The 24,879-nt window shown below is 48.3% G+C and overlaps 9 protein-coding genes across 9 annotated transcripts, besides 41 other annotated features; all 9 read right to left on the bottom strand.

Annotated features, from left to right (window-relative positions):
- Positions 1 to 5,129: part of a sequence feature (heterozygous, non-Esmeraldo-like haplotype) that runs on past the window's edge.
- Positions 395 to 428: a microsatellite.
- On the bottom strand, positions 463 to 1,293 carry Tc00.1047053510329.250 (hypothetical protein, conserved; the record flags this gene model as incomplete). The annotated part of the gene is made up of 1 exon (XM_816109.1): positions 463 to 1,293. The coding sequence occupies one exon, from the start codon at positions 1,291 to 1,293 to the stop codon at positions 463 to 465; it is 831 nt and encodes a 276-aa protein (XP_821202.1).
- Positions 1,585 to 2,325, bottom strand: Tc00.1047053510329.240 (hypothetical protein, conserved; the record flags this gene model as incomplete). The annotated part of the gene is made up of 1 exon (XM_816108.1): positions 1,585 to 2,325. One exon carries the CDS (start codon positions 2,323 to 2,325, stop codon positions 1,585 to 1,587), a length of 741 nt encoding a protein of 246 aa, XP_821201.1.
- On the bottom strand, positions 2,586 to 4,118 carry Tc00.1047053510329.230 (hypothetical protein, conserved; the record flags this gene model as incomplete). Its single annotated transcript, XM_816107.1, has 1 exon — positions 2,586 to 4,118. One exon carries the CDS (start codon positions 4,116 to 4,118, stop codon positions 2,586 to 2,588), a length of 1,533 nt encoding a protein of 510 aa, XP_821200.1.
- Positions 4,414 to 6,477, bottom strand: Tc00.1047053510329.220 (hypothetical protein, conserved; the record flags this gene model as incomplete). Its single annotated transcript, XM_816106.1, has 1 exon — positions 4,414 to 6,477. The coding sequence occupies one exon, from the start codon at positions 6,475 to 6,477 to the stop codon at positions 4,414 to 4,416; it is 2,064 nt and encodes a 687-aa protein (XP_821199.1).
- Positions 5,130 to 5,481: a sequence feature (haploid, non-Esmeraldo-like haplotype).
- Positions 5,482 to 6,983: a sequence feature (areas merged during assembly that could not be assigned to a particular haplotype. This can correspond to areas where the two haplotypes were merged or to regions with more than two copies in the genome that were merged during assembly.).
- Positions 6,565 to 6,598: a microsatellite.
- Positions 6,667 to 6,687: a microsatellite.
- Positions 6,956 to 6,985: a microsatellite.
- Positions 6,984 to 7,060: a sequence feature (areas merged during assembly that could not be assigned to a particular haplotype. This can correspond to areas where the two haplotypes were merged or to regions with more than two copies in the genome that were merged during assembly.).
- Positions 7,010 to 7,045: a sequence feature (AT_rich).
- Positions 7,061 to 7,931: a sequence feature (areas merged during assembly that could not be assigned to a particular haplotype. This can correspond to areas where the two haplotypes were merged or to regions with more than two copies in the genome that were merged during assembly.).
- Positions 7,214 to 7,299: a microsatellite.
- Positions 7,558 to 9,498, bottom strand: Tc00.1047053510329.210 (serine/threonine protein kinase, putative; the record flags this gene model as incomplete). Its single annotated transcript, XM_816105.1, has 1 exon — positions 7,558 to 9,498. One exon carries the CDS (start codon positions 9,496 to 9,498, stop codon positions 7,558 to 7,560), a length of 1,941 nt encoding a protein of 646 aa, XP_821198.1.
- Positions 7,932 to 7,936: a sequence feature (areas merged during assembly that could not be assigned to a particular haplotype. This can correspond to areas where the two haplotypes were merged or to regions with more than two copies in the genome that were merged during assembly.).
- Positions 7,937 to 9,828: a sequence feature (areas merged during assembly that could not be assigned to a particular haplotype. This can correspond to areas where the two haplotypes were merged or to regions with more than two copies in the genome that were merged during assembly.).
- Positions 9,746 to 9,780: a microsatellite.
- Positions 9,829 to 10,270: a sequence feature (areas merged during assembly that could not be assigned to a particular haplotype. This can correspond to areas where the two haplotypes were merged or to regions with more than two copies in the genome that were merged during assembly.).
- Positions 10,270 to 10,313: a sequence feature (A-rich).
- Positions 10,271 to 14,877: a sequence feature (areas merged during assembly that could not be assigned to a particular haplotype. This can correspond to areas where the two haplotypes were merged or to regions with more than two copies in the genome that were merged during assembly.).
- Positions 10,549 to 10,577: a microsatellite.
- Positions 10,611 to 10,635: a sequence feature (AT_rich).
- Positions 10,698 to 10,724: a microsatellite.
- Positions 10,725 to 10,753: a microsatellite.
- Tc00.1047053510329.200 (DNA-directed RNA polymerase II subunit 3, putative) lies at positions 10,932 to 13,415 on the bottom strand (the record flags this gene model as incomplete). The annotated part of the gene is made up of 1 exon (XM_816104.1): positions 10,932 to 13,415. One exon carries the CDS (start codon positions 13,413 to 13,415, stop codon positions 10,932 to 10,934), a length of 2,484 nt encoding a protein of 827 aa, XP_821197.1.
- Positions 11,033 to 11,075: a microsatellite.
- On the bottom strand, positions 14,429 to 16,867 carry Tc00.1047053510329.190 (hypothetical protein, conserved; the record flags this gene model as incomplete). The annotated part of the gene is made up of 1 exon (XM_816103.1): positions 14,429 to 16,867. The coding sequence occupies one exon, from the start codon at positions 16,865 to 16,867 to the stop codon at positions 14,429 to 14,431; it is 2,439 nt and encodes an 812-aa protein (XP_821196.1).
- Positions 14,878 to 15,138: a sequence feature (areas merged during assembly that could not be assigned to a particular haplotype. This can correspond to areas where the two haplotypes were merged or to regions with more than two copies in the genome that were merged during assembly.).
- Positions 15,139 to 16,829: a sequence feature (areas merged during assembly that could not be assigned to a particular haplotype. This can correspond to areas where the two haplotypes were merged or to regions with more than two copies in the genome that were merged during assembly.).
- Positions 16,830 to 16,956: a sequence feature (areas merged during assembly that could not be assigned to a particular haplotype. This can correspond to areas where the two haplotypes were merged or to regions with more than two copies in the genome that were merged during assembly.).
- Positions 16,957 to 17,369: a sequence feature (areas merged during assembly that could not be assigned to a particular haplotype. This can correspond to areas where the two haplotypes were merged or to regions with more than two copies in the genome that were merged during assembly.).
- Positions 17,177 to 17,197: a sequence feature (AT_rich).
- Positions 17,330 to 17,398: a sequence feature (T-rich).
- Positions 17,370 to 17,453: a sequence feature (areas merged during assembly that could not be assigned to a particular haplotype. This can correspond to areas where the two haplotypes were merged or to regions with more than two copies in the genome that were merged during assembly.).
- Positions 17,454 to 18,424: a sequence feature (areas merged during assembly that could not be assigned to a particular haplotype. This can correspond to areas where the two haplotypes were merged or to regions with more than two copies in the genome that were merged during assembly.).
- Positions 18,425 to 20,004: a sequence feature (areas merged during assembly that could not be assigned to a particular haplotype. This can correspond to areas where the two haplotypes were merged or to regions with more than two copies in the genome that were merged during assembly.).
- Positions 18,470 to 18,524: a microsatellite.
- Positions 19,475 to 19,528: a microsatellite.
- Positions 19,679 to 19,718: a microsatellite.
- Tc00.1047053510329.180 (hypothetical protein, conserved) lies at positions 19,764 to 20,873 on the bottom strand (the record flags this gene model as incomplete). The annotated part of the gene is made up of 1 exon (XM_816102.1): positions 19,764 to 20,873. The coding sequence occupies one exon, from the start codon at positions 20,871 to 20,873 to the stop codon at positions 19,764 to 19,766; it is 1,110 nt and encodes a 369-aa protein (XP_821195.1).
- Positions 19,901 to 19,940: a microsatellite.
- Positions 20,005 to 20,356: a sequence feature (areas merged during assembly that could not be assigned to a particular haplotype. This can correspond to areas where the two haplotypes were merged or to regions with more than two copies in the genome that were merged during assembly.).
- Positions 20,357 to 23,168: a sequence feature (areas merged during assembly that could not be assigned to a particular haplotype. This can correspond to areas where the two haplotypes were merged or to regions with more than two copies in the genome that were merged during assembly.).
- Positions 20,960 to 20,991: a microsatellite.
- Positions 21,067 to 21,089: a microsatellite.
- Positions 21,467 to 21,516: a sequence feature (GA-rich).
- On the bottom strand, positions 21,594 to 24,818 carry Tc00.1047053510329.170 (hypothetical protein, conserved; the record flags this gene model as incomplete). Its single annotated transcript, XM_816101.1, has 1 exon — positions 21,594 to 24,818. One exon carries the CDS (start codon positions 24,816 to 24,818, stop codon positions 21,594 to 21,596), a length of 3,225 nt encoding a protein of 1,074 aa, XP_821194.1.
- Positions 23,169 to 24,879: part of a sequence feature (areas merged during assembly that could not be assigned to a particular haplotype. This can correspond to areas where the two haplotypes were merged or to regions with more than two copies in the genome that were merged during assembly.) that runs on past the window's edge.

Here is a 24,879-nt window from a genome sequence, read left to right as displayed (position 1 = left end):
ATCCCTTTTTCCTTTATAAAGAAGTGTCGGTGTGTGTGTAACCTAACGAGTATAAGTGTGTGTTTCTCTGTGTGTGTCTGTGTGCTCCGTGGCAGCCGCAATATCCCTCTTCGTTATTACCCTGGCGGTCGGTGACATAAACTAACGCATGGCAGCGGGGGGAAATGTCCGATGCCATAATTGGCTTTGGAACAACGCATAAATTACAATATTGATTTATCTGCTCCACGCAAAAAAACAAAAAAAACTTTCCGGATGCCAGACAAAGCATCCGCAGCAGGCGTGTGATCTGTGAAAAAGACTGAGCAACAATTATTACAACAAATGTCTGTGGGGAGTGTCAACAAGTAAGAGCAACATGACTCTAGTCCATGTATTTACACACCGTTCACGCCACACACACACACACACACACACACACACAAACAAGCAAACTCTCTCTGTGGTACAGCCAATAACTGCTCATACGACGGCAGTGAGGACCGCCACAATGTGTATGGGAAGTTCACTTCCCGGTATGCACGCACGCTTCATGCGAGCGCAATGCCGTTTCTTGTCCCTTTCCCACTCGGACTGCATGAATTCCTTGTTGCGTTTTAAAAGAAAACAGAGGGGTAGAAGTCCCCACGACTCTGGCGCAGCTCCTCCTGGGAGTATTTCATCCAGCAGAAGGTCAAGCAGCACGGCGGAGATGATATTAAACGATGAGGGTTCCGTGGACTGCAAGATGTAAACGGAGCGCTCCAACGCCGTCGCAACGTCCCAACTCCTGATGGGAAGCAAAACACATGGCTCACCGGCATCGGTATCCCCAGCGAGAAGTACTTTGCTCAGTTCCAAAATCCATTTCGCGGCTCTGTGTGGCGTCAATTTATGTGTCATGATAAGATGAGTCAAAACGTAGGAAAGCAGCCCCAGAGGGAGAGGCCTAGGCCCTTGAAACCAACTCCCCATTACTTGCGCACATTTGCACCAATCTGTGATTGGTAACAGTTTAGAGCGCAGTATCAGTTGCAAAAGAGCCCCATTGCTCGCACTGGACGAGAGGTATTCGGGCTGTGAGGAGATGTTTGTCAGACTGCTCTTTAGTCTTCTGTATCGGCGGAGGGCTTCTGTTTCCCAGTCGTTTGCCTTAATTTGGGCGACAGGCTCGCTGCCATTTTCTTCCTTCTCCCTCGCTCTGTTGTGAAATGGCATTGGCGCTGTCATTTTCACTGAGGAGCAGGTGGCCGGCGTTGAGGACTGCGGCTCGGGGAGCAAATGGTTCCACGACGCAGACCCTGCATGATACATGCGGCCAAAGCGTCAAAATGGTACGACCAAGAAAGTAAGAAGCCTAGTGCTCAATTGTTGTTTCCCCTATTTTCCAGGTTCCCTTCGATTCTTGCAATGTTTTATCCCCCTCTTTCCCTTTCATCCCAACACAAACACAGACAAAAAAAAAATAATATGTAAGTTAAATAACACTTCCAGACCCCCTCACGGTGTCCGGAATTTTTACTCCACAAAAAAGATAGAGAGGCCACAGCATGACGTACGGAACGCAAATTATATGCAAATACTTATAAACTCACACACCACGCGTTATTCGGGGAGCACTATTGTGACAACTATTGCAGGGGTTGGAGAAGACATCAGGCATCTCCTGGCGACAGAAACACTCCACATAGCTGAAGTCTCATTTTGTGCTTGGACAAACAAGTTCAACGGCCCCTTCTCTCCGTCATCGTGCCGCATTTCTGCTACGGCGGAGAGATTTCGCCAGCACTCCGGGCAGGGAAACACAGCCCCTTTTAGGGATTCTATTGGATAAACGCAATAGGTTTCATCAACGGGTTTGGTTCCATGGCCGGGATGACTGTGCAAGTTGTTGCTGGCATGGAGTGGACACGGCTTCTGCGGAGGTAATGCGTATAAATACACGTCGGTGATTGCCGAATAGCGTTGACCACTTGCAGCTGCGACGCCAAGCGCGTTCTGCTCTGCGCATCCCCTAAGAATACCTTTAAGCGTTTTGCCGGCGTTAAATTGGCGATGGAGGGCGTGATTTACCCCCGTCGCACAGAACGTGACATCCACGACTTGTGTGGGGGAAGCCAACACGGGGCGTTGGTGGGCAACAACGGAGCAGGCAACAAGGGTTTTTTTATCGTCCCTCGCCCCTCCGGCCACTAGCGACGCCAGGCGTCGGAATTGCTGTTGGTGGTGCAATGCAAGCGCTGAGAAACGCCACATGTGGAGGTTTTCACCAAACGGAGAAAATAGCGGCACCGCCTGGCACGGCTGTGCACACGCCATTGACGCCGCTCTAAATCCCCGACGCATCGTCGCCCTCCGTCCCCTTCCGCTGCCCACACAACCCTCCCCACGCTCTTCCCAGCAACCACCCCCCAAAACAAATAAACAAACAAAAATAACAAAAAAGAATTGAAAGCGAAATTGCGTGTAATACACAAAAAACACATAAAAAAGAGAAAAACAACGGTAAAGCACCGGGTAAAAAACAAAACCTCCGGAAATACCAGAAAAACACACGCACACCAAAAGATACACAAAGAGGCAAAAACGCTGAAGGGTCTCGCCGTTTACTCGGTGTTTGAAGAACACAATGGGCGTTTCCATATCTTGGCAATGAACTGGAAGCTGGTGGCGAAGTTGCGAGGCCAGAGGCGTACGCCCGTGAAGGTCGCTTCTTCCTCATTCCTTACCTCTGCACAAAGAATTCCGTACGGATCGGGATCCATTTTTAACCTTTCCTGCAAAGATGCTGCTTGCGCATCTGTTAGACGCACGATCGGCGATATCGCTTCCAGACTCACTGTTTCGTGCGTATATAGAAAGGGGTGTCGTATCACGGCCTCGCCGTTGTACTGCCGCTTTATGTCGTTGCTGGAGTTTACACGAGAAACGGTTTCACGCACAATGAATTCATTCTGCTCGTATGTAAAAGAACATGTGCAGTACACCAGTGTCCCACCCGGTTTCAACTGTGAATAGCCGTTTCGAAGTAGATTCAATTGGATCTGTAAAAGAGGTGACAACTCCTCTTGAACCTTTGCCTCCTTTTCATCCGATTGAAGGGCCAAGTGCAGCCGCTGCATGCGGTGTGCATTGTCAATCCCAGAGGAAACTGTCATTGGCGTGGCTTTGGCGGCAGAAAACGGCTTCCTTGTAGCGTCATTGAAAAAGATATGTGCTAATGATCCATCATGCGAGCACTCGGCGTCAACAAGCACCCGGTCAAATCCTTGATGCTCGTTCTTCCATTTCTCAATACAGCAAATCCGTTCTCGTGCATGCACCGTGGAAAATGCTACCGCCAATTCCCTTTCTTCTTTCATGCCAATGGATGCCGTCGCGGTTTCCACACTCATTTCATGTCGTCGCTTCCGAAACCGCCGCAACTTCCGCTCTTCCCACGGCGTTAAGCCGTTGCCTCCAGGTTTCCCGGATGATATCATTTCGTCGAGAGCTGCGGCAGCTTCATGCAGGGTAAAAGACGTCCCGTCTGCGGCAAACAGGCACACATTCCCTGCTTGATGTTTCCTGAGTACTGATCTTGCAGTAAACAAACGATTCAAATTGATGTCCGTCCCAACTGCCACTCCTGTTTCGCCAATGGCGTCCGCAATGAGGCTCAGTTTCATTCCGGGAGAGCAGCATACATCCCACACCAGGTCCCCTTGACACGGACGCAGCGCCACCACCGCCGCCACGGAAGCCGCATCCATCGCAGAGACCATGCCAATTTGGTAAATGGCCGCGCGGCTCATTGCCACACCTCGAGGAACGGCGTAGTAATACGGATTTGGAAGCCACTCCACCTCCTCTACACTGGCAGAGGAAACACCAAAAGAAGCCGCAATCTGAGCCTTGATTTGGCATCTCTCCTGTCTGGCTGCAACCTCACCAGCGACGTTGTTATCCTCTGGGGGCATCACTATGTTTTTTAGCATGTATTGTGGCCGCACACGAATATACCGTGGAATCCTTTCCAGCACCTCGCTGAGGTCATGAAATAGCAACGGCGGGAGATGGTGGACGAGACAGTAGCGAATAAATTCCCCAGTGAATGTCTCGGGATACCCCAAGGCCGCCGTATCGCATGGGGCTTCCATCAACTCCTTTCGTCACGGGGTTTTTGCGTAAAAGCACATAAGCCAAAAGGCGAAAAGGAAAAAGAAAATCAAAAAACGGGCCCTGAAAGGCAAACAACAACGAAAACAACAACGACAAATTGAAACCAGAATACAAATCCAATATCAGTTAAATCCATCTTTTAATTCCTCAGGCGGTTCCCCCCTCACACTCATTCCCCTGTAGCTTTACGCATGATGTGAATATGCCATTCCACTGAGGGCAACAATTGCTGGTGATGTGAACTTGTTTCCGTACACAAACATGGCGCTCGTATCATGACGGAAAAAAGAGAGGCCTTCTTTCATGCCAAGGCACCCGATCGCAAGATGCCTTTTTTGTTACGGGTACTTCTTCGTTACTCCTGTCAAAAGAGGGTTGCTGCTGCTGCTCTTCTGCCGGTGCCTTCAAAGTGACTTCTTCAGGGTAACGAACCATCGTCAGAGGTATGGCGGGATGCATTTGGTTCCACTTTTCCACTACCTGCAACTGTACGGGATTTGGTGAGACAACGTGCACGTTAGAGTCGGGGTTTAGAGATTTGAGCATCACAGCCACGGCAAGCACACGCTCTGGGGCACTCATGCGGTCCGGGCTGTTCAGCACGACCGGACCACTGCCGCTGACAACAGGGGTCTCGCCCGGTTTCACTACAACAGCCACATCTGCCCCTTCGTTGATGCTGCTTCCACAAACTCGAGCAACAAAACCATCTTTGGAGAAAAGTGCATCCCTTTTACGGATAAAAAACGACTCTGTGAGACGCCTCTGCTCTTCTCGCAGCTGCTCATCTTCGTCTTTCTTCTCTCGTGCCGTTTCGCGTAAACACTCGACAGACTCGGATGTGATAGGTCCATCCACGATGTAAGTGTGGGCGATGAGTTGATGCGCCATTGGTAAGACACGCATTGGAGTACTCTGATCGGCCGTCAACTCCTGCAGTCGCTTTAGCCTCTGCTTCGTGTAACGCCCTTTCAGCGTGCCGAATAACTCCCGCACCCGACGTACAAGGAGCCGAATGGACGAAAAGGGCACAAGTATGGAGTCATAATGGGAAAAAAGAGACTCACAACGCGGGTCCAGAAGGACGTTGTGGTCGACGACGGCCACTCGCCCCTGAACAATCCACCTTTGCGAACGAAGCCCAATGGTGCCAAGTCCGCGCGTTGCGGACCCCACAACATTGCCCAGCCTTGTCTCAAATGTAGAGAAGAATAGGAGTGCCTCCTGAGGTCTGTTATGTGCCAAAAGTCCGTCAATAATGGCAAGGCTTAGTGATATCGATGCATTCACAGGATTCCCTGGGTCCTCGTTGCATTTACCGAACTCCCGCTCGGCAAACCGCACCGCCTCATGATCAAGTTTCAGTCGAAACAAGTTTGTGAGGACCGCACGGTACATGGCGTCGGTTATCGGCATCCCAAGCGTGTGAGCCTCTGCGACACACTGCACAGCGTGAGGGAGATTGTTCGGGTTGAGTAAAGTCAATGTCGACAGTGTCTCTTTACTCGGCTGCACATTTTTTGTCTTCATCGTTTGAAATAACTCCACTCCTTTGGTCCAAAGAGCACCACCCATTGTCGCCATTGTGGCGTTGAAATGACCAGCTGTTAGATCCACTTTCCCCTCAATGGAACAAAGGACCTCAAGGCTCATTTTCCATTGGTTGGGCTTACGCAGCTGCTGCATGCACCGCAGAAGTTCAAGATAAACGGCACTGTTCGGGGAAGCCCCTGAGCGAACTGCCTTGGAGAACGTTGTAATTGCCACATCACAGGCATTTGCTCTTCGACACGCATTCATAACTGTATGAAGCGCATATGGATCAAGTGTTATCTTATCTTCGAGCATCGCATTGTAGTGCTGCACCGCATCCTTCCAACGGCTCGCACCACGATACGTGGCTAGAAGAGCACCGTGCACCTTCTCATTGGCTTTCTTTTCACTGCATGCACGATTCCAGTAGCGCAAAGCGGTCTGGTAGTCCTTGTTGTCATTGGCATGAGCCATCAAGGTACAGTAATGTGATGACGTCAGCCCCAAAGAAAACTCGTCGGCCACCGCCACCACCACCTCTGAGCGGTCAAGGCGGTTGACAGCGCGATACTTTTTGAGCACCTCTGAGAGAGTTGATTTATTGAGCTCCTTCACATTTGCAGCTCGCCATGCCGCCTGGCGCAACTCCGACTCTGGCACTTGCATGAGCAGCCCCACCACAGACGGTTTCGCCTTGCTTGTTGTGTGAATGGCGTTTTTCCTCTTGCCGTAAAGCAGCTTTCCCACGTTGGGGACGCCATCGCATTTCCTGTTGCGAAGTCTAAGACAACAAAATAAAAACATCGTCCCACTTCTTTTTCGTTCTCGTGTGGGTGTGTCCGTGTGTGGCGGCTTGGGGCTGATCCACGGGAGAAAAGCACCAAAAGGGAGAAAAAAAAAAAAAAAAAAAACGGAAAGAGAAAAACGAAGTCGTAAAGCAGAGACGTCACGCATACGTACATATCCCTCTCGGATACATCCCGGCCCCACGCAATATATATATATATATATATACCCACATATCTCTGGCGGCGTTTACGCACTTCCAAGTGTGACTCTTTGCATTTAATGGTGTTTATTACTTGCTTCGTGTGGTGCATCGTGTGCGACCACACCCCTCCAGCCACTCCTCCCTACTTTCGCTGCTTCTCTGTGCTTTTCCCCTCCCACATGTTCTCCCATCCTCCCCATGGGGTGAAAAAAACAACAAAAACAAAAAAATTGTGCACACGCAAATTTAATGGTGAGGCACAAACGCAAAAATCTGAGGTAAGGAGGTTAGAAAAAAAAAAAAAAAAAAAAAAAAAAAGAAGCGTGAAGAACACATAAGACCGTGATAAAAATTAGATATATAAAAAAAAAAATAATTAATGTCTATGCGCCGATAAAAGCATTCATCATTTATAATAATCGTATGCCTCTCAACAAATTGAAGGTCAAAAAAGACAAGAAAATTTTTACAGGGGTAATGTAAGTCACACACCCCTTCTCTGTTTTTTTTTTTTCCCTCACTCCCCCCCACGCCACCACCACCAGTGTGTATATATTTAGATATATACACAGATATATATATCGTACGTACATTTACCTTCTCACACAGATATATATCTGCATACATAAATACATGTACTTTGGTCCAAAGTGAATTTATTTCCTTCCTTCCTTCCTTTTTTTTTTGTTCTTGCAAACCCTCAGCCACTTCTCCTCGCTCACTGGGGTTTTTACGTGTGTATATATTCATATACCCTGTGATTTGACTTCATATCTCTTTAAACGATTGCGTCTGGCTTTTCTTAACGAAAAAATTGCCGTCCCCCTTCCCACCGTGTGGTGCCTTCGCGCATTCCCTCCCCTCCTCCCCTCACCGGGTTCGTGAAAAAAGAATTAACCCATTCGATGAACGAGCGTCGTTGAAAGACGTAGCACAACATCAAGCGCTAGAAGTGAACCCTTCACCACGCTGAAGTCCAACAAGTACCCCCTGTCATGCTTCTCGTGTATACGAAGAAGGTATAGGGCTAGAATCACATTTGGAGGAGAAGCAGTGTAACTAGTAATTGCTGGATTTGGGCTATGTTCATTCAAAAGCTCCGGTGGATCCATCGAAAGTGGTGTCAGCGGTGACCTTGTTGGCGCGAGACCAATTTTAGCCCACGTCCCCGGTGTTGTGCGGACCAGCAGACGAAATGGTGACAATACCTTCCACTCCATCTCAAAGGAAGTTAGAGTGCTATAAAGAACATTCTGCGAGACAGCGGCGTTGAAGTCACTCATCAAACCAAGACGCCAGCCAACGTTGTTCCTCACAATAAATTCTTCCTCCTCCTTCGTGTACACCATGTGGGACTTTGCGACAGACCCAACGTGTTGACGATCACCCACGCTTGCAGCGAGATTCGTATTGGATCCTTGACGTGCGCTCGTGCTAAGGGCAGACGGACGCTGTACACTACTGCCACTTCCAACAAAACCCGAACCAAACGGATTAGTAGCGTCGGTAAGGGATTCTGGCCGCTTCGAAATACTGAACGTACCATTAGAGACGGGTGTATGCACAGACATTGCAAACGCCTTTGTTTCTTGTACCGACGCTGGAACAAAATTACCGCAATTATAGGCACGTTTGTTAGAGGTGGCATCACCAACTTCAAGGAGTGTCTCCATGGCAGGACTCTGTGTGAGGAGGAGTCCAAGATTGAGTTCACGTTCGGTTGCCTTGGATACATGTGTCGCCAGTCGTTTTGAGCCACCCCAAAGGTCATCCTCCACCGCAAACGACTCTGCCTCCGCAATGATCTGTTTCGCTCGCTCTGCATCCAAAAGGATTTTGTAAGCAACATACCCGGAGCCATGGCCCTCCTCAATTTCACCGCGCAAATCTCTGTCGCGCATGCCAAGAATCTTCGCCGCCCGGCTTGCCACCTTTGGCGAGATGCGCTTTTGTCCCGTCAAAAAAATAGTTTCATTGTAGGAAAGACGCATGGGAAGATTTGTGTTAAACCACGCATTATCTCGGATCTGAGGTATTGTAAGACGCATGAGGGGGTCAACAACTAAAATTTGTTCAATGAGTTCTCGCGCCCCATGAGAGACATGAGGAGGAATTTGATACTGCCCCTTTTTGATTTTGGAAAAAAGAAGCGGGATGCTTTCTTCATCAAACGGGAGGCACCCGCACAGCAGGGCGTACAAAATGACTCCACATGACCACACATCCACCTCTGGACCAAAGTACAACTTGCCCGAAAGAATCTCCGGAGCGGCGTAATTGGGCGATCCACAAGAACTCGCCAAAAATTCATTGTCCTTCATAATGTTGGCAAGTCCAAAATCAATGAGTTTTACCTGCAGCCCGGGCCCCAGCAAAATATTTTCCGGCTTAAGATCCCGATGCACAACAAGAAAATGATGGCAATACTCCAATGCACAGACAATTTGTTGCAAGATATAACGGCCTACATCTTCTTTCAACATACGCCTCTTCACGATGTAGTCGTACAACTCTCCGCCCTCAACATATTCCATAATAAGATACATGTCGGTAGGGGTTGTTATAACCTCGTAGAGTCGGCAGATGTTGGGATGGGAAAAAAGTTTGAGTATCTTCATCTCTCGATAGACTCTTTTGCCCATTTTGGCATTATTCAACTTGTTACGGTTCAGTATCTTAATAGCGACAGTTTCCCCTGTTGGGAGGTGACGACCTTTCCTCACCTTCCCAAAGCTCCCTTTCCCAATGGTCTCGCCCATGGCATAGTTGCCAATGTACTGAAAATCACTTGACGGTTCCCGTGACACAGAGTCAACATCCCGCCTGGAATGCATGGGGAATGACAATATCTTATGAAGAAAGTTTTTTTCTTCTCTCCCTCCGTTTTCACTCGCGTTTATTCCCCCCTTTTTTCTTTTCTTTTCCTCCTTTTAAAAAAAATTTCTGTTTCCCCCTCCCCCCCTCCTCCCGTCTTCTCTCACTCTCCTTCTTGCCTCGCTCTGATCCTCACACTTCTTTCCTCTCGTTTTCGGTATAGGTAAGTATGCACGTAGCGATGACAGTATAAGAAAAGAGAATTAAAATAATAATAATAATAACTAATAACAAAAATAATAGCAACGACCAACCTCCACCTCACCTTTTTTTTTTTTTTAAGTTTTTTTGCTTTCCTTTTTTTAAAAAGGCTATTACTCGACTGTCCCGCCCCTTTCACACACACACACACACACGCAAAGAAAGAAAGAAAGAAACCCTAGCCACACCGCAGTCGCGACCTAGGAAGTGAAACGAAGGGGATATGCTTTGATTTTTTTTTTTTGCTCCTCACAAACAGCAATGAACTCACGCACTTTATGCTTTTACGTCAATTTAATCCGTTTTCTTCTTTTTGTTTTTTTTTTTCTTTTGTAGTTTTCCCCCCCCGCCTTCCCCCCCTCTTTTTTTCCTTCCGAGAAATTCTGCAGAGCTGGTCGGTCGTCTTTTCTTCTTTTTTTTCTTTTCTTTTGGAGGGAAATGGAGCAAATTTTGGGTGTGACAAGACCTATTATGATGACTACGATTATGATTATTGTTGTTCTAGAGCCTCCACGTGAACGGTACGTGCCTTTTCTTTTTTTTTTTTTTTCTCTTTTTTGTTTCCCTTTCTTTTGGTTGTCCCTCCACCAACGCTTTTCCCGCAGTTGATGCTTCCCCCCCCCCCTCCCCCGGGTGCGGGATGTCGTGAACCCCTGCCTTTCCGCACCTAGAGCGTGGCTGCTCCCAACTCACTGGCTCCAGCTGATGCGTGCAGTGAGCCTTTAAAACTCCCGCTTGTGGTCCTTTTCCCCACCTTCCTTCCTTGTAAGAGGCCTATGACAGCTGATGCCTTTGGGTAAATTTCTTATTATATATATGTATGTATGTATATATATATCTTTCCTTATATAATTGATTTGACCAATCCCTCTTTTTATTATTTTAATTTATTTTTTGATTCCGTGTTGTTTAATTTTCCCAGCAAGCAGAAAAGGGAAGAAAGAACAGAAAAAAGAAAAAATAAATAAATAAATAAATAAATAAAAAGAAAGAGAAAGAGAGACAAAGGAAAAATATATATTCGGGCTCACCATAACACACCCAGTAAGTGCCAAGGGTCAAGTTTACACTGTGAGTCAGCCTGCATACATTCTTTTTTTTGGCGTTTTCGCTTTGTTTTTATGCAATGCCATCATCCCTCCACCTTTTTTGCCTCTTTTTTTTTCTCTGCCTCCAAGCGGGGAGGGGGCTCTCAGTGCCTTGACGAAGTGACGGATGGAGATGGAGCGTTTGTGGTTGGAGTTGCCGTCTCTGCCACAAATGAAGCATTGGTGAAGGATGCAGAGATGGTATCAGTAGTAGCAGCAGCAGCAGCAGCAGCAGCAGCAGCAGCAGCTTTTGTTGTTGCTGTTGTTGTTTTCACCGTGGACGCAGGCCGCATACAAATACCAGCATTGATGCAATCCTTCTGGAGGTGTGGGATGAGGCGTTCCAACGGGTTGGTATTCCTCCAAACCTGTGCTTGACAAATAACCTCCAACATGCGGAATGGGCGCCGATCCGAAAGAATTTTAAGCACCAGCAGAAAGTCGGACAAAAAAATATGAAGTCCCAAGGGCTTTGACACAACGGTGACTTCCACGGTTATCGAAGTGCACGGGGATGAGCCAGTCCCATTTGCGTGGTACCGTACGCGCGTGACTTTTGGTGTCGTGATGGCAAAGCCGCCTGGCCACTTCCATCGGTTCAGTGCCCAATAAATCACAGGATACACCGGGAGATACAACGTGATATGTGTGGCGGACACAAGTCCCTCCTGCACAAGCCAAATAAAGCCGCGAGCCAATGCAAAGTAAAAGTAATACACCGCTAAAGTTGGAAAGAGAAAAACCGTGACGGTAAACAAAAGTGTCCCCATCAGCATCTGGTCCACCTCAAAGTCATACGTGTCGGTGCGGCGACGAAGCGGGTTGTACTTTTTCCCACGGAGTTGCAGGAAAAGACTACCCGTCACGGACCGCATTACCCGGTATGGGACAGAGATGGCGTGGAAGAGCAGTAGCACATGCAGTGAGACAAGTATGCTGACATCAGAAATGAGAGCAAATGCGCAACTAGCACCAAATGGAGCAATGTACACAAGCAGTTTGTAGACTAGCTCCACCCAATTAAAATCCACCACAAAGTCCCAACTTGTTTGTAGCACCCATTTGGCAAAGAAACACAGCGTCATATTTAGATCTTCGTTCATTTTTAGACCTGCTGGCCATCCCTCAAACCACTCCATATACCCCATGTGCACATCGTACAAAAAGTACCTGCAGAAACTTCCAGACTTGGTAATCAGTGCTGTTCCCCCAACTGCTAAAAGAAGACTCCCCAGTGTTCCCAAAAGTCCATCAACAAGCAAACGAATGAGAAAGTTGACGGCGCAAAATCGTTGGAAAGTGGGATCCTCATGTATCATGTGAGGCAGCACCGGATGGAGACCGCAAACATGCGTGCGACCTTGTAGGAGTGCAAGCCAGTGAATTAATTCACGGAGACGAAATTCTAACAGGGCGGCGGTGCAGAAAAGCCTCCCTAAAAATGTAAGCACTGGAATAAAGATCATTAGTACGGATAACAACACACCAATAGACACGTACAGATAATGCTCCCAAAAGCTCTGCTTCTCTAAGGCCTTTGTACCATTTGTTTCCATTTCTTTACTGTCGCAATGATCAGAATTATGTTTTTCCCTGCCATCATTCCCGCCGCCGCTTTTAACCTTTCCTCCGCAGCACTCGAGGTACTTGCGCAATGCCCGGCCACGATTGTTGGACCGCAGAAGACGACTCATCTCTGCAGAGTCAGCAGTCGTGGGAAAATCAAGCCGTGGTGGCAACCCATTCACCGGCGATGTTAGCACCGGCTCAATATCCACCGGTTCCAACAAAAAACCCTGCTGATCCAATTTTTCCCTGTCTCTCCGTGAGCTACTGCTGCCGTTATTTAGAATATCATCCACAGGAATGTTGCTTTCGCTATAGTCCTCCGTGGCGCGCCTCAAGAAGCTCCGTGACAAGGCGCTGCTTTCCGGTTCCAGCCGCCTGCTCACGCAAGGGCCTGCCAACGGCACCATGTGGGATGGTAGCAACACACCTTCCAGGCTCGAGTGCACCCCCGGGATGCAGAGGGGCTGCCTCCCCTGCAGGAGCTCCGCGATGCCGTCGCAACCAAACCGGGCGGTGGCACTAAACACCGTCGGCAATTTGGCGTATTTTCCACAAGGGTCGGTTCGTATGACGTGCAGGTGGCACGGCTGTACACCATAACCACAACACCACACCTGATCAAGCACCGGTCCTTTGTTCAGTTCAATCCAGATGTCGCTACGCTGCCGCTCGCTGCGAACCCAATTTTCCGAGCGCACTCTCTCTTCATCGCCCAAGACAATAGAATGTGCGCGTAAGCCACGCAGCCGACCAAGCACTGACAATGGGGCCAGGCTAGAGACGTCCTTGCGCCACGACCCCCGACCCTCAACATTTTCTTTGACTTTGTGTTCGCGAATTCGGTCAAGGACACGTAAGGCATCTTCAAAGGCATTGCTCTGCACAATCGCGACAACTACAATCACAAGACCACGAGGGTTCCACCCAAGCAACCAACTGTCCTCCTGCTCGGAACCCTCTTGCTCCCCAAGGAAGGGCCACAGCAGCGTACAGACATGAGGGGTGGTAGAGACAGCCATGTTTGACACCCCGCCCCACCTGAACTCGCACCTGTGCAGGCAATGCCTCTCCCAGTATATATGTATGTATATCGTCAATTGCAGTAAACAAGGTTCACTATCTTACAAAGTACACAGGCTTATTTCTTGGGTGGGCCTAAACGGTAAGGAAGGCTGTCAAAAAGACAAACAGCCACGTCCCTCCCACCCCTAACCCTCCGACCCTCAAGAAGACACCTTCTCCCACGACTATCACTATTTGGTCCTTGAGTGCTGTATTTATCCTCTTCCTGTGCTATTACCAAGTCAATGTAGAAAAAAAAAAAAAAAGCAAAAAAAAGCCTGACCGACTCAACACCCAATAAATGTCGTTTTTTTTTTAAATTTCCAAACCATTACAATGAATAAATAAAACCGCCGTAAAAAAAACAAAACAAAAAAAAAAACACGATAGAAGATGGAAGCAGAGAACGGTTTTATCTGTATGTGTCTGCACCTCCAACACTAAAAGATCTTCGTCGTCGTCATCATCGGATGCCATCAAAAAGAACTTCCTTCACAAACCGTTCGTAATATATTCGTCCCCCCTGGTCCGCCTCGGCAATGAACTCCTCCTTCTCAGAGGTGGAAAAGTCCCCAAACTTCTCGAGAAGATTCTTCAAAGTTAACGTGGGGACCCAACCGACTCGCTGCGTGTCCAAGGCTCGGAAGGCTTCAAGGAGCTCAGCCGCAGCGGCATTGGCGGAAGACATACTTCACAATAAGAAAGAAGAAGAAAAAGGAAACAAAAAAAAGTCCTTAAAGAACGGGTGGCAGAAGACATCTTGTGGGAAAGAGAGAATGAAATATGGATGGAAGTGTACGCACCTACCCAAAGAAAGAACGGCAGCAGACGTCCCCTTTTTTTTCTCTCTCTTCCTCTCTCTTCCTCGCTGACCTTAAGGCATCACTATTTCGGTGTTCCTCATTTGTCTCCGCCCTTTTCAAGTGACACTCCGACTTAAAAAAAAACATCGTCCGCGTCATTCTCCTGCTCATCCATTCGCATCGTAATCGTCATGTATGCTGTCATCACCCTCAGCGGGGTCTGGTGGCGGCAACTCAAAAGGAGCCGGCGCATCCATCACCTTATTTTTTCCACTCTCTTCCGTCTCCTGAGCCATTCGCAACTGCTCCTCCGCCGCGGCGAGTTCCTGTTCAAGGGCAAGCTTCTCAAGACGGACCTCGGCAAGTTTTTCCCTGCTCTTCACCAGCTCAATCTCAAGCGATGCGACTTCCTTTTCACGGGTCACTGCCGCTAATAATGCGGTTTTCAAATTCTGCAGCTCCTTTTGGGCCCCACGAAGATCAGCCCCGATATTTTGCGGGGGCTGCTGCCTGCACCACTCCACGTCATCCTGCAATTCCTTCCGGGTCCTCTCAGCCTCCCTGTATTGCGTCAAGAGGCTTGCCGCATGACGCCTTGAATGGGATTCAAAAGTCGCCTGAAGTGTATTCAGTGAGGGCAACTGCTGCAGAATGTTCTTTGGCGGCTTAAAACAGACATGGGCCTCTTCCATCTCCTCGACAATATCATATGTGAAGCCAGCGGCGGGAGGCACACCAACCTTCCCAAGTAGGAGACGATCGGCTGCAACTATCATTCGCAAAAGAAACGCCGCCTCCCTAAAACCATGCTTCTCACATCTAAAAAGTTCTGTGACGCGCTGCAAGTGTGCATTGAGCACCTTCAGAAGGCCTGCGGTGCTCTCCATGAAAGTATCAACGAGCAGCTTCTGCTCATCCAAGTCTTCCTCATTCTCTTCTTTTTCACATTTCCTGTCATTGCTGAGTCCTTCCTCCTCTTCTTCCTCTCCATGCCCCAAATTTCGCTTGCAATGAAGCAGGTTCTGAAACCGCTCGGCCAAAAGCATGACCGCATTACTGTCGGGGGTCGCCATAAGTTTGATCAACGCCGCATCTTTAATCTCCTGCTGCAGCCGAACGTTTTCAGTGAGAAATGCCACAATGGAAGCATGTAACGTTCCCGCCTTTGTTTCATAAAAAAATAGGCGTTCTTCCTGTTCGGCGGAAGTTGCACATGCCGTAGAGCCTTCTAATAATTCTGAGACAATTCCTTCGGTCAACTCGGCTAAGCGCCCAGCAAGTGATGCACAGAAGTGTTGCAAAAGGACAGTTTTTCCCTCTTCCGCTGTCGCTGTGGTATGTGCAGCTAGGCTCGGGTCGCACACAAGTCGCGAAGATGTGACCAACTTGTCGCGCAGAAGTTTACGTAGGTAAAACACCTCACGACTCAACCGATCCCGTAGACTTTCCAATTCTTGCTGGCGAGAAAGCGTGGCTTGTAGGGCGGCAGGCGTCATCGACTTCAGATGCGTACCCGTGATAGCAGCAAGCAACGTCGCAAGAGCCAATTCCGTACGGTGAAGTCGCTTCTGTAGTTGTTTCTGCTGAAGAAAAAGCTGCTGCTCTGAGAATGGGGGGTGGGAAGCTAACAAGTGACTCCGCATCTTTTCCTCAGCAACAAGGAGTGAGCGTTCAGTTCCCCACAAGACGTGTTCGTTCCACCTCACCATCAGTGCTTTGGCCTGTGACTCGAGGGATGCTTTTACCTCAGACAAGGCATCGCTCTTCGCGCAGAGTCGTTGTATTTCATTTTGAAACGCAATCATCACACGTGCTACGGGGGCATCACATCGACCCTGCGCCCTCTCCATGGCACCTCGTAGATCTTCAAATTTTTGCATCTCCGCATGACAGGGTTGACGGAACGACGTTTCAACTTCAGTGAGTGACGGTGTAGGCATCCAACTCCCCGACGCAACGGACGCGGTGCGGTGTTCACCCGTCACATGGTCTCGGCATTTCTCTAAGCCCTGCAGTAAATGGAGGTGCGTGGAGAGTCTCTTCGCCCTCGTGACGGTATCACAAAATTTAAGCAAAGCAGCGAGATCGACAGGACTTTCCTTTTCCTCCTGCGATTCCGCGGCCTTTTCGGCACCACCAGCCTTCGCGGCGCCCTGAGAGGCCTTTTGACGGCTTTCCTGAGATTCCAACAATGAGCGTCGAAGAGTAACGATGCTTCTGTGAAGAGCATCCTTTTCCTGCGTTGCCAGTGTCATCCTAAACTGATGCACGCGTGCGGATTGTCGCAGCGCCGCCTCCATCTCCGCCACGCGGCAAAGAAATGCGATGTAATTGTCGTCCGTGCCTTCATTCTCCTCGTTGCCCTCCTCCGCGTCTTCCAGCAGGTATCCAATGTACGGTGCGGCAACCTCCGCATCGGCCTCCCTGCCGTCGTCGGGGGCAACTTCCTGGCAAGACATTTTCAGCGGTGGTTCGCCCTCCACGAGACCCTCCGTGTCGCGCTCACGCTTCTCCACGCCAGCGGCGCTTAAGCGGCCATCACGCATCGGTGACTCGCCCTCAAACTCCTCTGCGAAGGGGTTGTCATCAAAAACAGAAGAAAACATTCACACACACACACACACTCTCTCTCTTTCCCCCTTTCTCCCTCTCCTCAGGTGTGTGACGGAGTGAAATCACACACACACAAAGAAAAAAAAGGGAAAAAAAGGCAAGGAGTAACTAAATGCACCCTGAAAAGGGCAAATTGAAAGCTGTTTTGGTGCCGGCACCGCGTGGGACAGAAAGACAAGGACGGCCAAAAACATACGTGAGGTAACAGAAGAAACACACCACACAAAATAGAAAAAAAAAAAGAAAAGGGGACTTCATTATACACGCACAAAAAGCACAAACGTACGAGAGAAAAAACGCCCTTTATTTTTTTTTTTTTTAAAGACGTATGAGTGACGGTGGCGCCGGGAATACGGCAAAAAAAAAAAAAAAAGACAGCGCAAGTCAGCAACATAGACTCGGACGCACAAAGAAAAGAAGAAATAAATGTGTCTCGCACCCCCCTCTCTCCCCCTCAAAAACAGAGCAAAAGCAAAGAAAAAACAAAAACAAAAACACACACACACACACAAAAAAAAAAAAAAGTAACAGAAAGACGTGTTCACAAGTAAATTAGCGTCACGGGAATACATATAGCACGTGCAGCACAAAATTAGTCATGACATTTCCACCTCTTCCAGTCTCCAGTGCCCCCCTCCCTCCTCCCCCCCCCCCCTGATAGCTCGCAACGGCGCAGGAATTCGCGTCCACTCGCGCAGCCACAACAAATACATTTATTTACATGTGCCCATACACAAAGATTATGCAAAAACACTGCCCTCATTTATTATTATTTTCCCTTTTTTTTGGGGGGGGTTTCTCTATGAAAGGTAAAGAAGAAGAGGGAGGGATGGAAAAAAAAAAAACACACCAGAAAAACACAATCATAAAAGTCGTTCATCCAAAACGCACGCACGCACACACACAGAAAAAAAAAGCGAAAAAAAAAATCCATCATTCTCCGTTTTGTCTTTTCAGTATTGTTGTTGTGTTACTTCTGTCTTCCCTCCAACAATCCCCATTCCTTCAAGACGATTCCTCCTGCATGCCGCACACATTTGTGGCATACGCGTTTCCAATTTGCATCAAACCACCACCTCCACCCTTCTGCTTTCCTTCCTTTCTTTCTTTCCCGCCAAATCTTTTTTTGCTTCTTTTGTAATTTATTTCTACTGCATTGGGAGGGGAGGGGAAGGGAGGGATGCAACGCCTGTATTGCCAGCAACACTGCCCTCCCAAAACAACAAGAAAAAAGAAAAAAAAAAAGAATTCCACGCTTCTTTCATCATTTGTTTTGCTCAATATATATATATATGTTTTTTTGAATTCCGTCACCTCTCACATCGCTGCACACATCATCATAAACGTATGGATTAACCGGCTTCCCGCTTAAGTGATCTTCCATTACTCATTTCCACAGTCTTTTATTCGCCCATCCTCCCTTCCCATCCCCTTTCCACCCGGACATAAATGACTCTGTTTATTCGAGTGTAAGAATAAAACCATACAAATATGTATTGTATTATGTATGCATGTGAGAGCTGCTTCTATGGACTACCACCAAAGCAAGCAAGGAAAAACAACAACAACAACAACTAAAAAATGAGAGGGAGAGAAAAAACAAACAAACAAAAAAATGCAAAAACAATATAACAAAAACAACAACAAAAAAAATGATAAGAATTGAAGGGGATGACGAAATAACAACAACAACAAAATGAAGTGTGGACGAAGTTGGGGGGGGGGAGGAGGAAACCCGTTTTACGACCGCCGTGAGAAAACTGCATGCCTGTATGGCCACAGCATGAATTCCAGGTAACAAAACGCAAAAATGCATGGGGAAGACAAAAAGCAAAAAGCGAGGTGAACGCAAAAAAAAAAAAAAAAAGGAAAAAGGACCTGTTCACATGTACAGTTCCCACTGCACCCCCTCCCCAATTCGTCACGTCTTCACTTCCTCTTTATTCGCCTTTCCCCAACTCGCATCTTAAACAGTTGGAACGACTACAGTGCGGACGACATGCCTACGCGTATTCAAATGCATGTACACCGGCACGGAGAATAGAAATCGGCCCCTCCGCACCCAAGGGGAAAAAAACGAACAAACAAGAACAAAAATAGGAAAATACGGTACATGTTTGGGGACAACAACCGGCAGAAGGGGGATGTGCCAAGAGAAAGAGAGAAACAAAAACACTTTTGATTGTCGCATAAGAGGTGCGCAATAAATTCTTTTCCTTGACTGGAGCAAACATACAAAAAGATTATTAACCAATAAAGTAACAATTAGCGGACCCTCGCTACCACAACCACCGGCCAAGCGGGCATATTCTCGCCCGGTGATCCACGCACAGAATGAATGTCACTCGGAACCTTCAAAAACGTCCTTTTAACCAAGAGGGGCACCGCCTGTTCTCAGACTGTGAAAAGAATCCTTTTTTTTTTTTTTTTAAGGGAAAGGGAGGGGGAGATATGTGGACTGAAGGGGAAAGGGGAGCTAAGCGCTGCCAAAGCAAGTCCGTACATCTCTTCCCGAACTCTCCCTCCACGGCCCCGCGACTATTCTCAGAAAAACAGCAACACCAAAGGAAATTAATAAGAATACCAGCAATCACAACAGCAAAAAAAAAAAAAAAAAACAAAAAACAAAAAAAAAAAAGAAAAAAAAAAAAAAACACCTCCTGTCTCTCCTCCCCAATCTAACAACAAACAATAAATGCCCACCGTTCCAGCTTCCCTCATTCATTTCTCTGCCGTTGTTTTTTCTCTTTGAATTTCATCCACTTTTCTCTTAGAGGCTTTACGTGTTTTTGTAGGCCCTATAGAACAACAACAACAACAACAACAACAACAACAACAAAAACACATAAATATACATATGTAGGCACATATATTTTCCCTTTCATTCCATTAGTATAGCTTCGGTGCACGTGAGTAAATAAAAATAACATTATCTTCAATGGCCTTCTTTGCTAACTGCATACGGTGAGGAACATCGCTAGAAAGAATAGGCCGAATGCGAGGTCTGTTGGAATTGTCCCTTTTTGGCTGTTGCTGTTGCTGTTGCTGCTGTTGCTGCTGCTGCTGTGTTTTTTTGGGGTTGCGTACTGAGATTATTTTTTCCTCTGCTATTGGAGACTCCGGAGTTTCCTTCGCTGCCTCCTTGGACGTCTCGTCCACTTCCGGAAGTGCAATTTCCTCAAGTGGACACCAGACCACATCACAATGCTCACGCCGTTTAAGCAACTTTCGGTCAAAGTCTACATTAAACCACAGCAAATTAGTATCCCTAAACGGCATGAAACCGCGGGCAACAAAATCCCCAAAGAAATCGGACGAGCGACTGTCCAAATTATTTGAGGCTAAAGAATTGAAAGCACCTGAATGAGGGGTATTCTTCTTCGTCGACTTGGACGGCAATGTTCCATCCGAGCCAGGCTCCACAGACGTGGGAAGGTCCTCATCGCACTCAACTCGGTTTCTGAAAGGCGGTTTCCTCACCACTATGTCCTTTTTCCCAATACTATCCTGTGTCGGTGGACCACTCAGAGACATTGGGGTAGGGGAAAGGCCTCTGCCAGTTTCGTTGGGCTTTTCATCGGTCCCAGTAGTTTCTCTAGGCAAGAGTTTAGGAGATGCTTTGCCACGATTCATTGCGGCTCCCTGCGCATTTGGAAGCGGTAACAATTCCCACTCCAACGGCTTACGCAAGCTTGGTAGATGCTTTGACGGCACCAGACAACTAACGGCAGGTGGTGGTGGTGGAGGCTCCGGCTTCTTGACATCTACCTTTCTCCTTGCCTCAATGCTCACAGGCGATGACGATGACGCATTCGGACTGCTACTTTTTACCGCAGTCAAATTCCTCGATGACTCTGTTTTCTCAGCAGCCTTATTGGCTGCAGGCATCCAGTGAGATCGCCGGTTTGTTGTCGTGCCGGTGTGGCATCCCGCAAAAGAAGAGGCTGCCGTTCCGCCTGGCCCGGTGTTCTCCCTGTGCCGTGCGACGGCGCTGCCCATCGCCTATCCCCCTTTTCCCCACACCAAATTCCAAGCCCAGGCCCCACGCTTTTTCCCTGCGTTTTATTTCCTTCTCTTGGCCACTCTTATTTTTATTTTTATTCTTTTTTTTTTTTTTTCGTTTTACTTCGGACCCCTCGTCCCTCCGGCGAGGGCAAACTCTTCCAAAAGAAATACGGGCAGAGAAGAGTCAAAACCAAACCAAACCAAACCAAATACCCACCAAAAGAAAAACAAAAAAAAAAAAAGTAAAACAAATTTGCGTCCCTTTTGTTTTGTATTTGTCCTTCAACTACCAGTTCCCCCCCTTTTTTTAAGACACAAAAAAACAGAAAAAACAACAGGAATAAAAAGAAACATTTGTGCGTGCATCATCAGCAGTCACCTGCGTCAGAGGTATAAAATAAAGCGTTAGCACAGCACAAAGATAGATGTATTCCGCATTCTCGGGTAAACGAAAGAAAACTCTTCCCTCCCATGGCAATGGGGCCCGCAGATTCGGCCAGTTAATTACACGCAGGCGATTGCCTTAAATTAGAATCGCATCTCTTCTCAGGATATCAAAAAACAGAGCCGACAACACTTTTTGCTCCCTTCCTCCCCCTCTTTCGCTTCGTTTTTTTTTCTTCTTCTTCTTCTCTTCCGTGTCGCGTCAATTCTGTTATCATGCAAAGTTCTCCCTGCTCCTGGCTTCCATTTAAATCTTGCTCCATTCCTCTTTTACAAATTCGCTGCAGCGGCGGAGCGTGCCCCGTAATTTTCGTCCTTCGCATGATCCAACGCCTGCACCAGGCGCCGGTAACGCAGCGCCGTGGCTTCGGCCTCACGGAACTCCTGCAACGACTTTGAAAGGGCGGTTTTCATGTGCCGCTGCACGGCACCGCCGAGGCACTCCGCCTTTGCGACCCACTGCAGGAAGAGCGTCACCTCGCACACGTCATCAATGGGACTTTCGTAATTATCGCCCTCGTCTTGACAGTGACCGACTTCTCCGTCATCTTCCCATTCGTCTTCTTCGACGTCGTCGTCGAGAGTTGCCACTTCGTCGCCAGCATCGATACCAAGCACATCATCATCGTTGAGGTCGACATCAGACACATCCTCCACCTCGACGCCCTGTCGAATCTTCTCCAGGTTCTTCTCCGTTATGCGGCAGCGTGATGCAAGAAAAACATCGTTGACAAAAACACAGTGTTGAATAAGGGCCAGTGTCGGTGAGACGTAGACGTCAAACGAGGCCAGGCCGATGCTGCTGCCACCCCCGTTGCCGTGGCAGTTGGCGGAAAATTCCTCCAAGAGGGCAGTCAACCCCAAAACAATAACTTTACGTGTGAGAATAGAAAGATTTTCAACAACTTCGGCCGCCGTGTCCTTCTTACGCTTCTTCCCACCCTTGGCGGCGTGGGCCGGATCAATGGCGCCGCGGAAGAAGTGAAAAAATGCATCAAAAAACTGCGGGTATGCGTTGTGACTGGTTATGATTTGCATGGTTGCTGCAGCATTGTAGTAAAGGGCATCCATCAGTGCCGCAATGATCCAAATCTGAAGACGCACCTCGCCTTGGCGAATAGAGTCGTCTGCGAGAGCTCGCAGAAGTAACGCGACAAAACGGGGAAGGTGCGCGTCAAACAAACCGGGGGCGACTTCACAATGTTTTGCCTGATGCAACATCGCTTCAATCAACTGGGGCACGGCAATCTGATCATCGACACCGCAGGCGCACTTAAATAACATCTTCTCGCAAGCCTGATATGTTGCCTCCATGAGCTCGGCATTCCGCAGAAACTCCAGCGTCCCATTCGAGACAAAGCTGTCAAGTACCTCTTCTATGGCAACAAAGAAATCCACGCCGATACCGGAATCCACAGACTGAAATAACAATGGAAGCACATTCCAGCACTCGGGAGGGATTGGCTTGGAGAAATTGATGACATTCAACAAAATAGCAAGAGTCTTCTCTATAAACTCAAAATCATCCGGATGCTCCAATACTTTCTTCGCCAAAAACAGGACTTCTGGCCTCAGGCTACAGAAAACCTCCATATGGTGACGAGAGGCTTCAACGATGGTATCTATCGCGTTCAACAGCGCACATGCACTCATGTCTGTGCGCCAATACTGTGATACATGTTCATCATCCATCACATCTTCCTGCTGCGCCAGATCAAATGCCGTTGCCAAAAAGTGTTGTATAAGCGTCTTACCAATTTTTTCGAGTACTGAAGTGAGTTCGGGCGCAAAATGCTCCACCAAGTACAGCAGAGCGGTGGGAACAAAGGATGTTTGCACGCGGTTAAGAAAACCAATACATTCCTCAACCAACGGCACAAGAATCGGCCGAACATACGGAAGCGCTCGCTTCATCTCCAGGAACGTGCAAAGGGCATCAATGGCGCCCAGGCGAATTCGAGAATCAGCATCCTGCACAAGGGAGGAGACAAGTTGCGTGAAAGCAGCAAAGTCCTCTTCGGAGGGAATAGGAGCCTTGGAATATCGTTGGCATACGACGAGGGCTTTGCACCGCAGCGGAATGTATGGAACGGTGGGTAAAACGCGCGGGGTCACAAATGTGACAAGCACCCGCGCCATTTGCGTTTCCCATATCTCAGGAACCCGCCTAAAGTGTCGTCTCAATATAGATAAAAGATGCAAAAAACCAAAGGCCTGCGGAAACGTCTTGTCATTGTCTTCCCGCGAGAGACCTGCTATGAGAAATTCAATCACTTTCTGCAAGAGGTCTTCGTGAAAATCCTTTTCGCCCCTAACAATCGCCACAATGGCGTTGGATGCAGCCTGCCTCTGCGACACCTCACTCTGCTCAAATCCCTCTTCCATCATATACTGTGCAAATTCAGACAGGTCACCTTCATCGGCAAACGCCGGTTCGTCCTCCTCGCTAAAGCATAGGTATGGAAACAAGAGGGATTCAACCACGTGCATCAGCTGCGGGAGTAAATACTGCTGATAAAGCGTCCTATCCAATGTGCAGAGTTTGATATAGCGAATAGCGTACATATCCGTCTTGTGGTGTACACCACGCGCCCGACATGTCGCAGCGTACTCCAACCACCTTTGCCATACCCCAAGGAAGACTGAGGCATGAGACGCCAGAAATTGCTTTGCCAAGGGCGAGGGGTTCTTTTTTCTTGTTGCGTCGTTCAAAATAGAAAAGGAAATCATGGCAATTTGCTTAAGACAACGTACGTATGTTTCGTACACGTTCTGCAATCCACTCGCTGCCGCCTCAGAAGCCGCGACAAAGTGACGCTCTGGATAATGAGCCATTTCGTAAAGCCACGCATTCAACGCCTCTGGCGGGACATCTTCCAATTGATTTGTTTGCAGCGCCGTTTCCACAACGCAATTCATAGCCTTCAGTACCATGTGATCGACTTGCAGGTCCCCATACGAGAGAAAAGGAGAAAGTGCCGAGAGAAGACAGTTGCAAACCACTAGCTTCATGGGCATTGGTTCTAATCCCGGAGTCTTAAACCGCTTGACGAATACATACAACAGTCTCAACGAGGCTAATGCATGTTCAACGGGAATACCTGTTCGTTCCCGGGTGATCTCCGGCAGAAGCTGAGGAAGATAGTTCCACTCAAATGAACTAACGATGCCGGCCACACACGTGTGGATGATCTTCTGATGTGTCGACGGAGCATGAAAGGCACCATGGTAAAGGAGAGACTTCACTTCTTCTAGCACGCCAGGTGCGGCGGCAATGTGCTCATCAAAGGTGCCCATAATATAATTCTTGGCGTAAATAAGTGCTGAGAGACTTTGCTCCGCTGGCAACGCCAGATCGGTTCCAGCACGCAAAAGAGTCACAAGGTGCCGAGGACCATCGGGAGACTGCACTGCGCTCTCCAATTGCGCTGTCGCCTCCGTCCGCTCCTCTTTGCTCCCGCCGTAGGCAACGGAGAGCAGCCGCAGGATATCCATCTCTGCCGGACAAATTCCCTGCACCACTAAAGACAAACGGCAGCAGCTCAAGCAGCAAAAA

The sequence above is a fragment of the Trypanosoma cruzi genome, genomic scaffold, assembly GCF_000209065.1.
Source record: "Trypanosoma cruzi strain CL Brener 1047053516711 genomic scaffold, whole genome shotgun sequence".
NCBI classification, from domain to species: domain Eukaryota; phylum Euglenozoa; class Kinetoplastea; order Trypanosomatida; family Trypanosomatidae; genus Trypanosoma; species Trypanosoma cruzi.
Note: the sequence above shows the minus strand (reverse complement) of the source record. Positions and strands in the feature narration are given on the sequence as shown.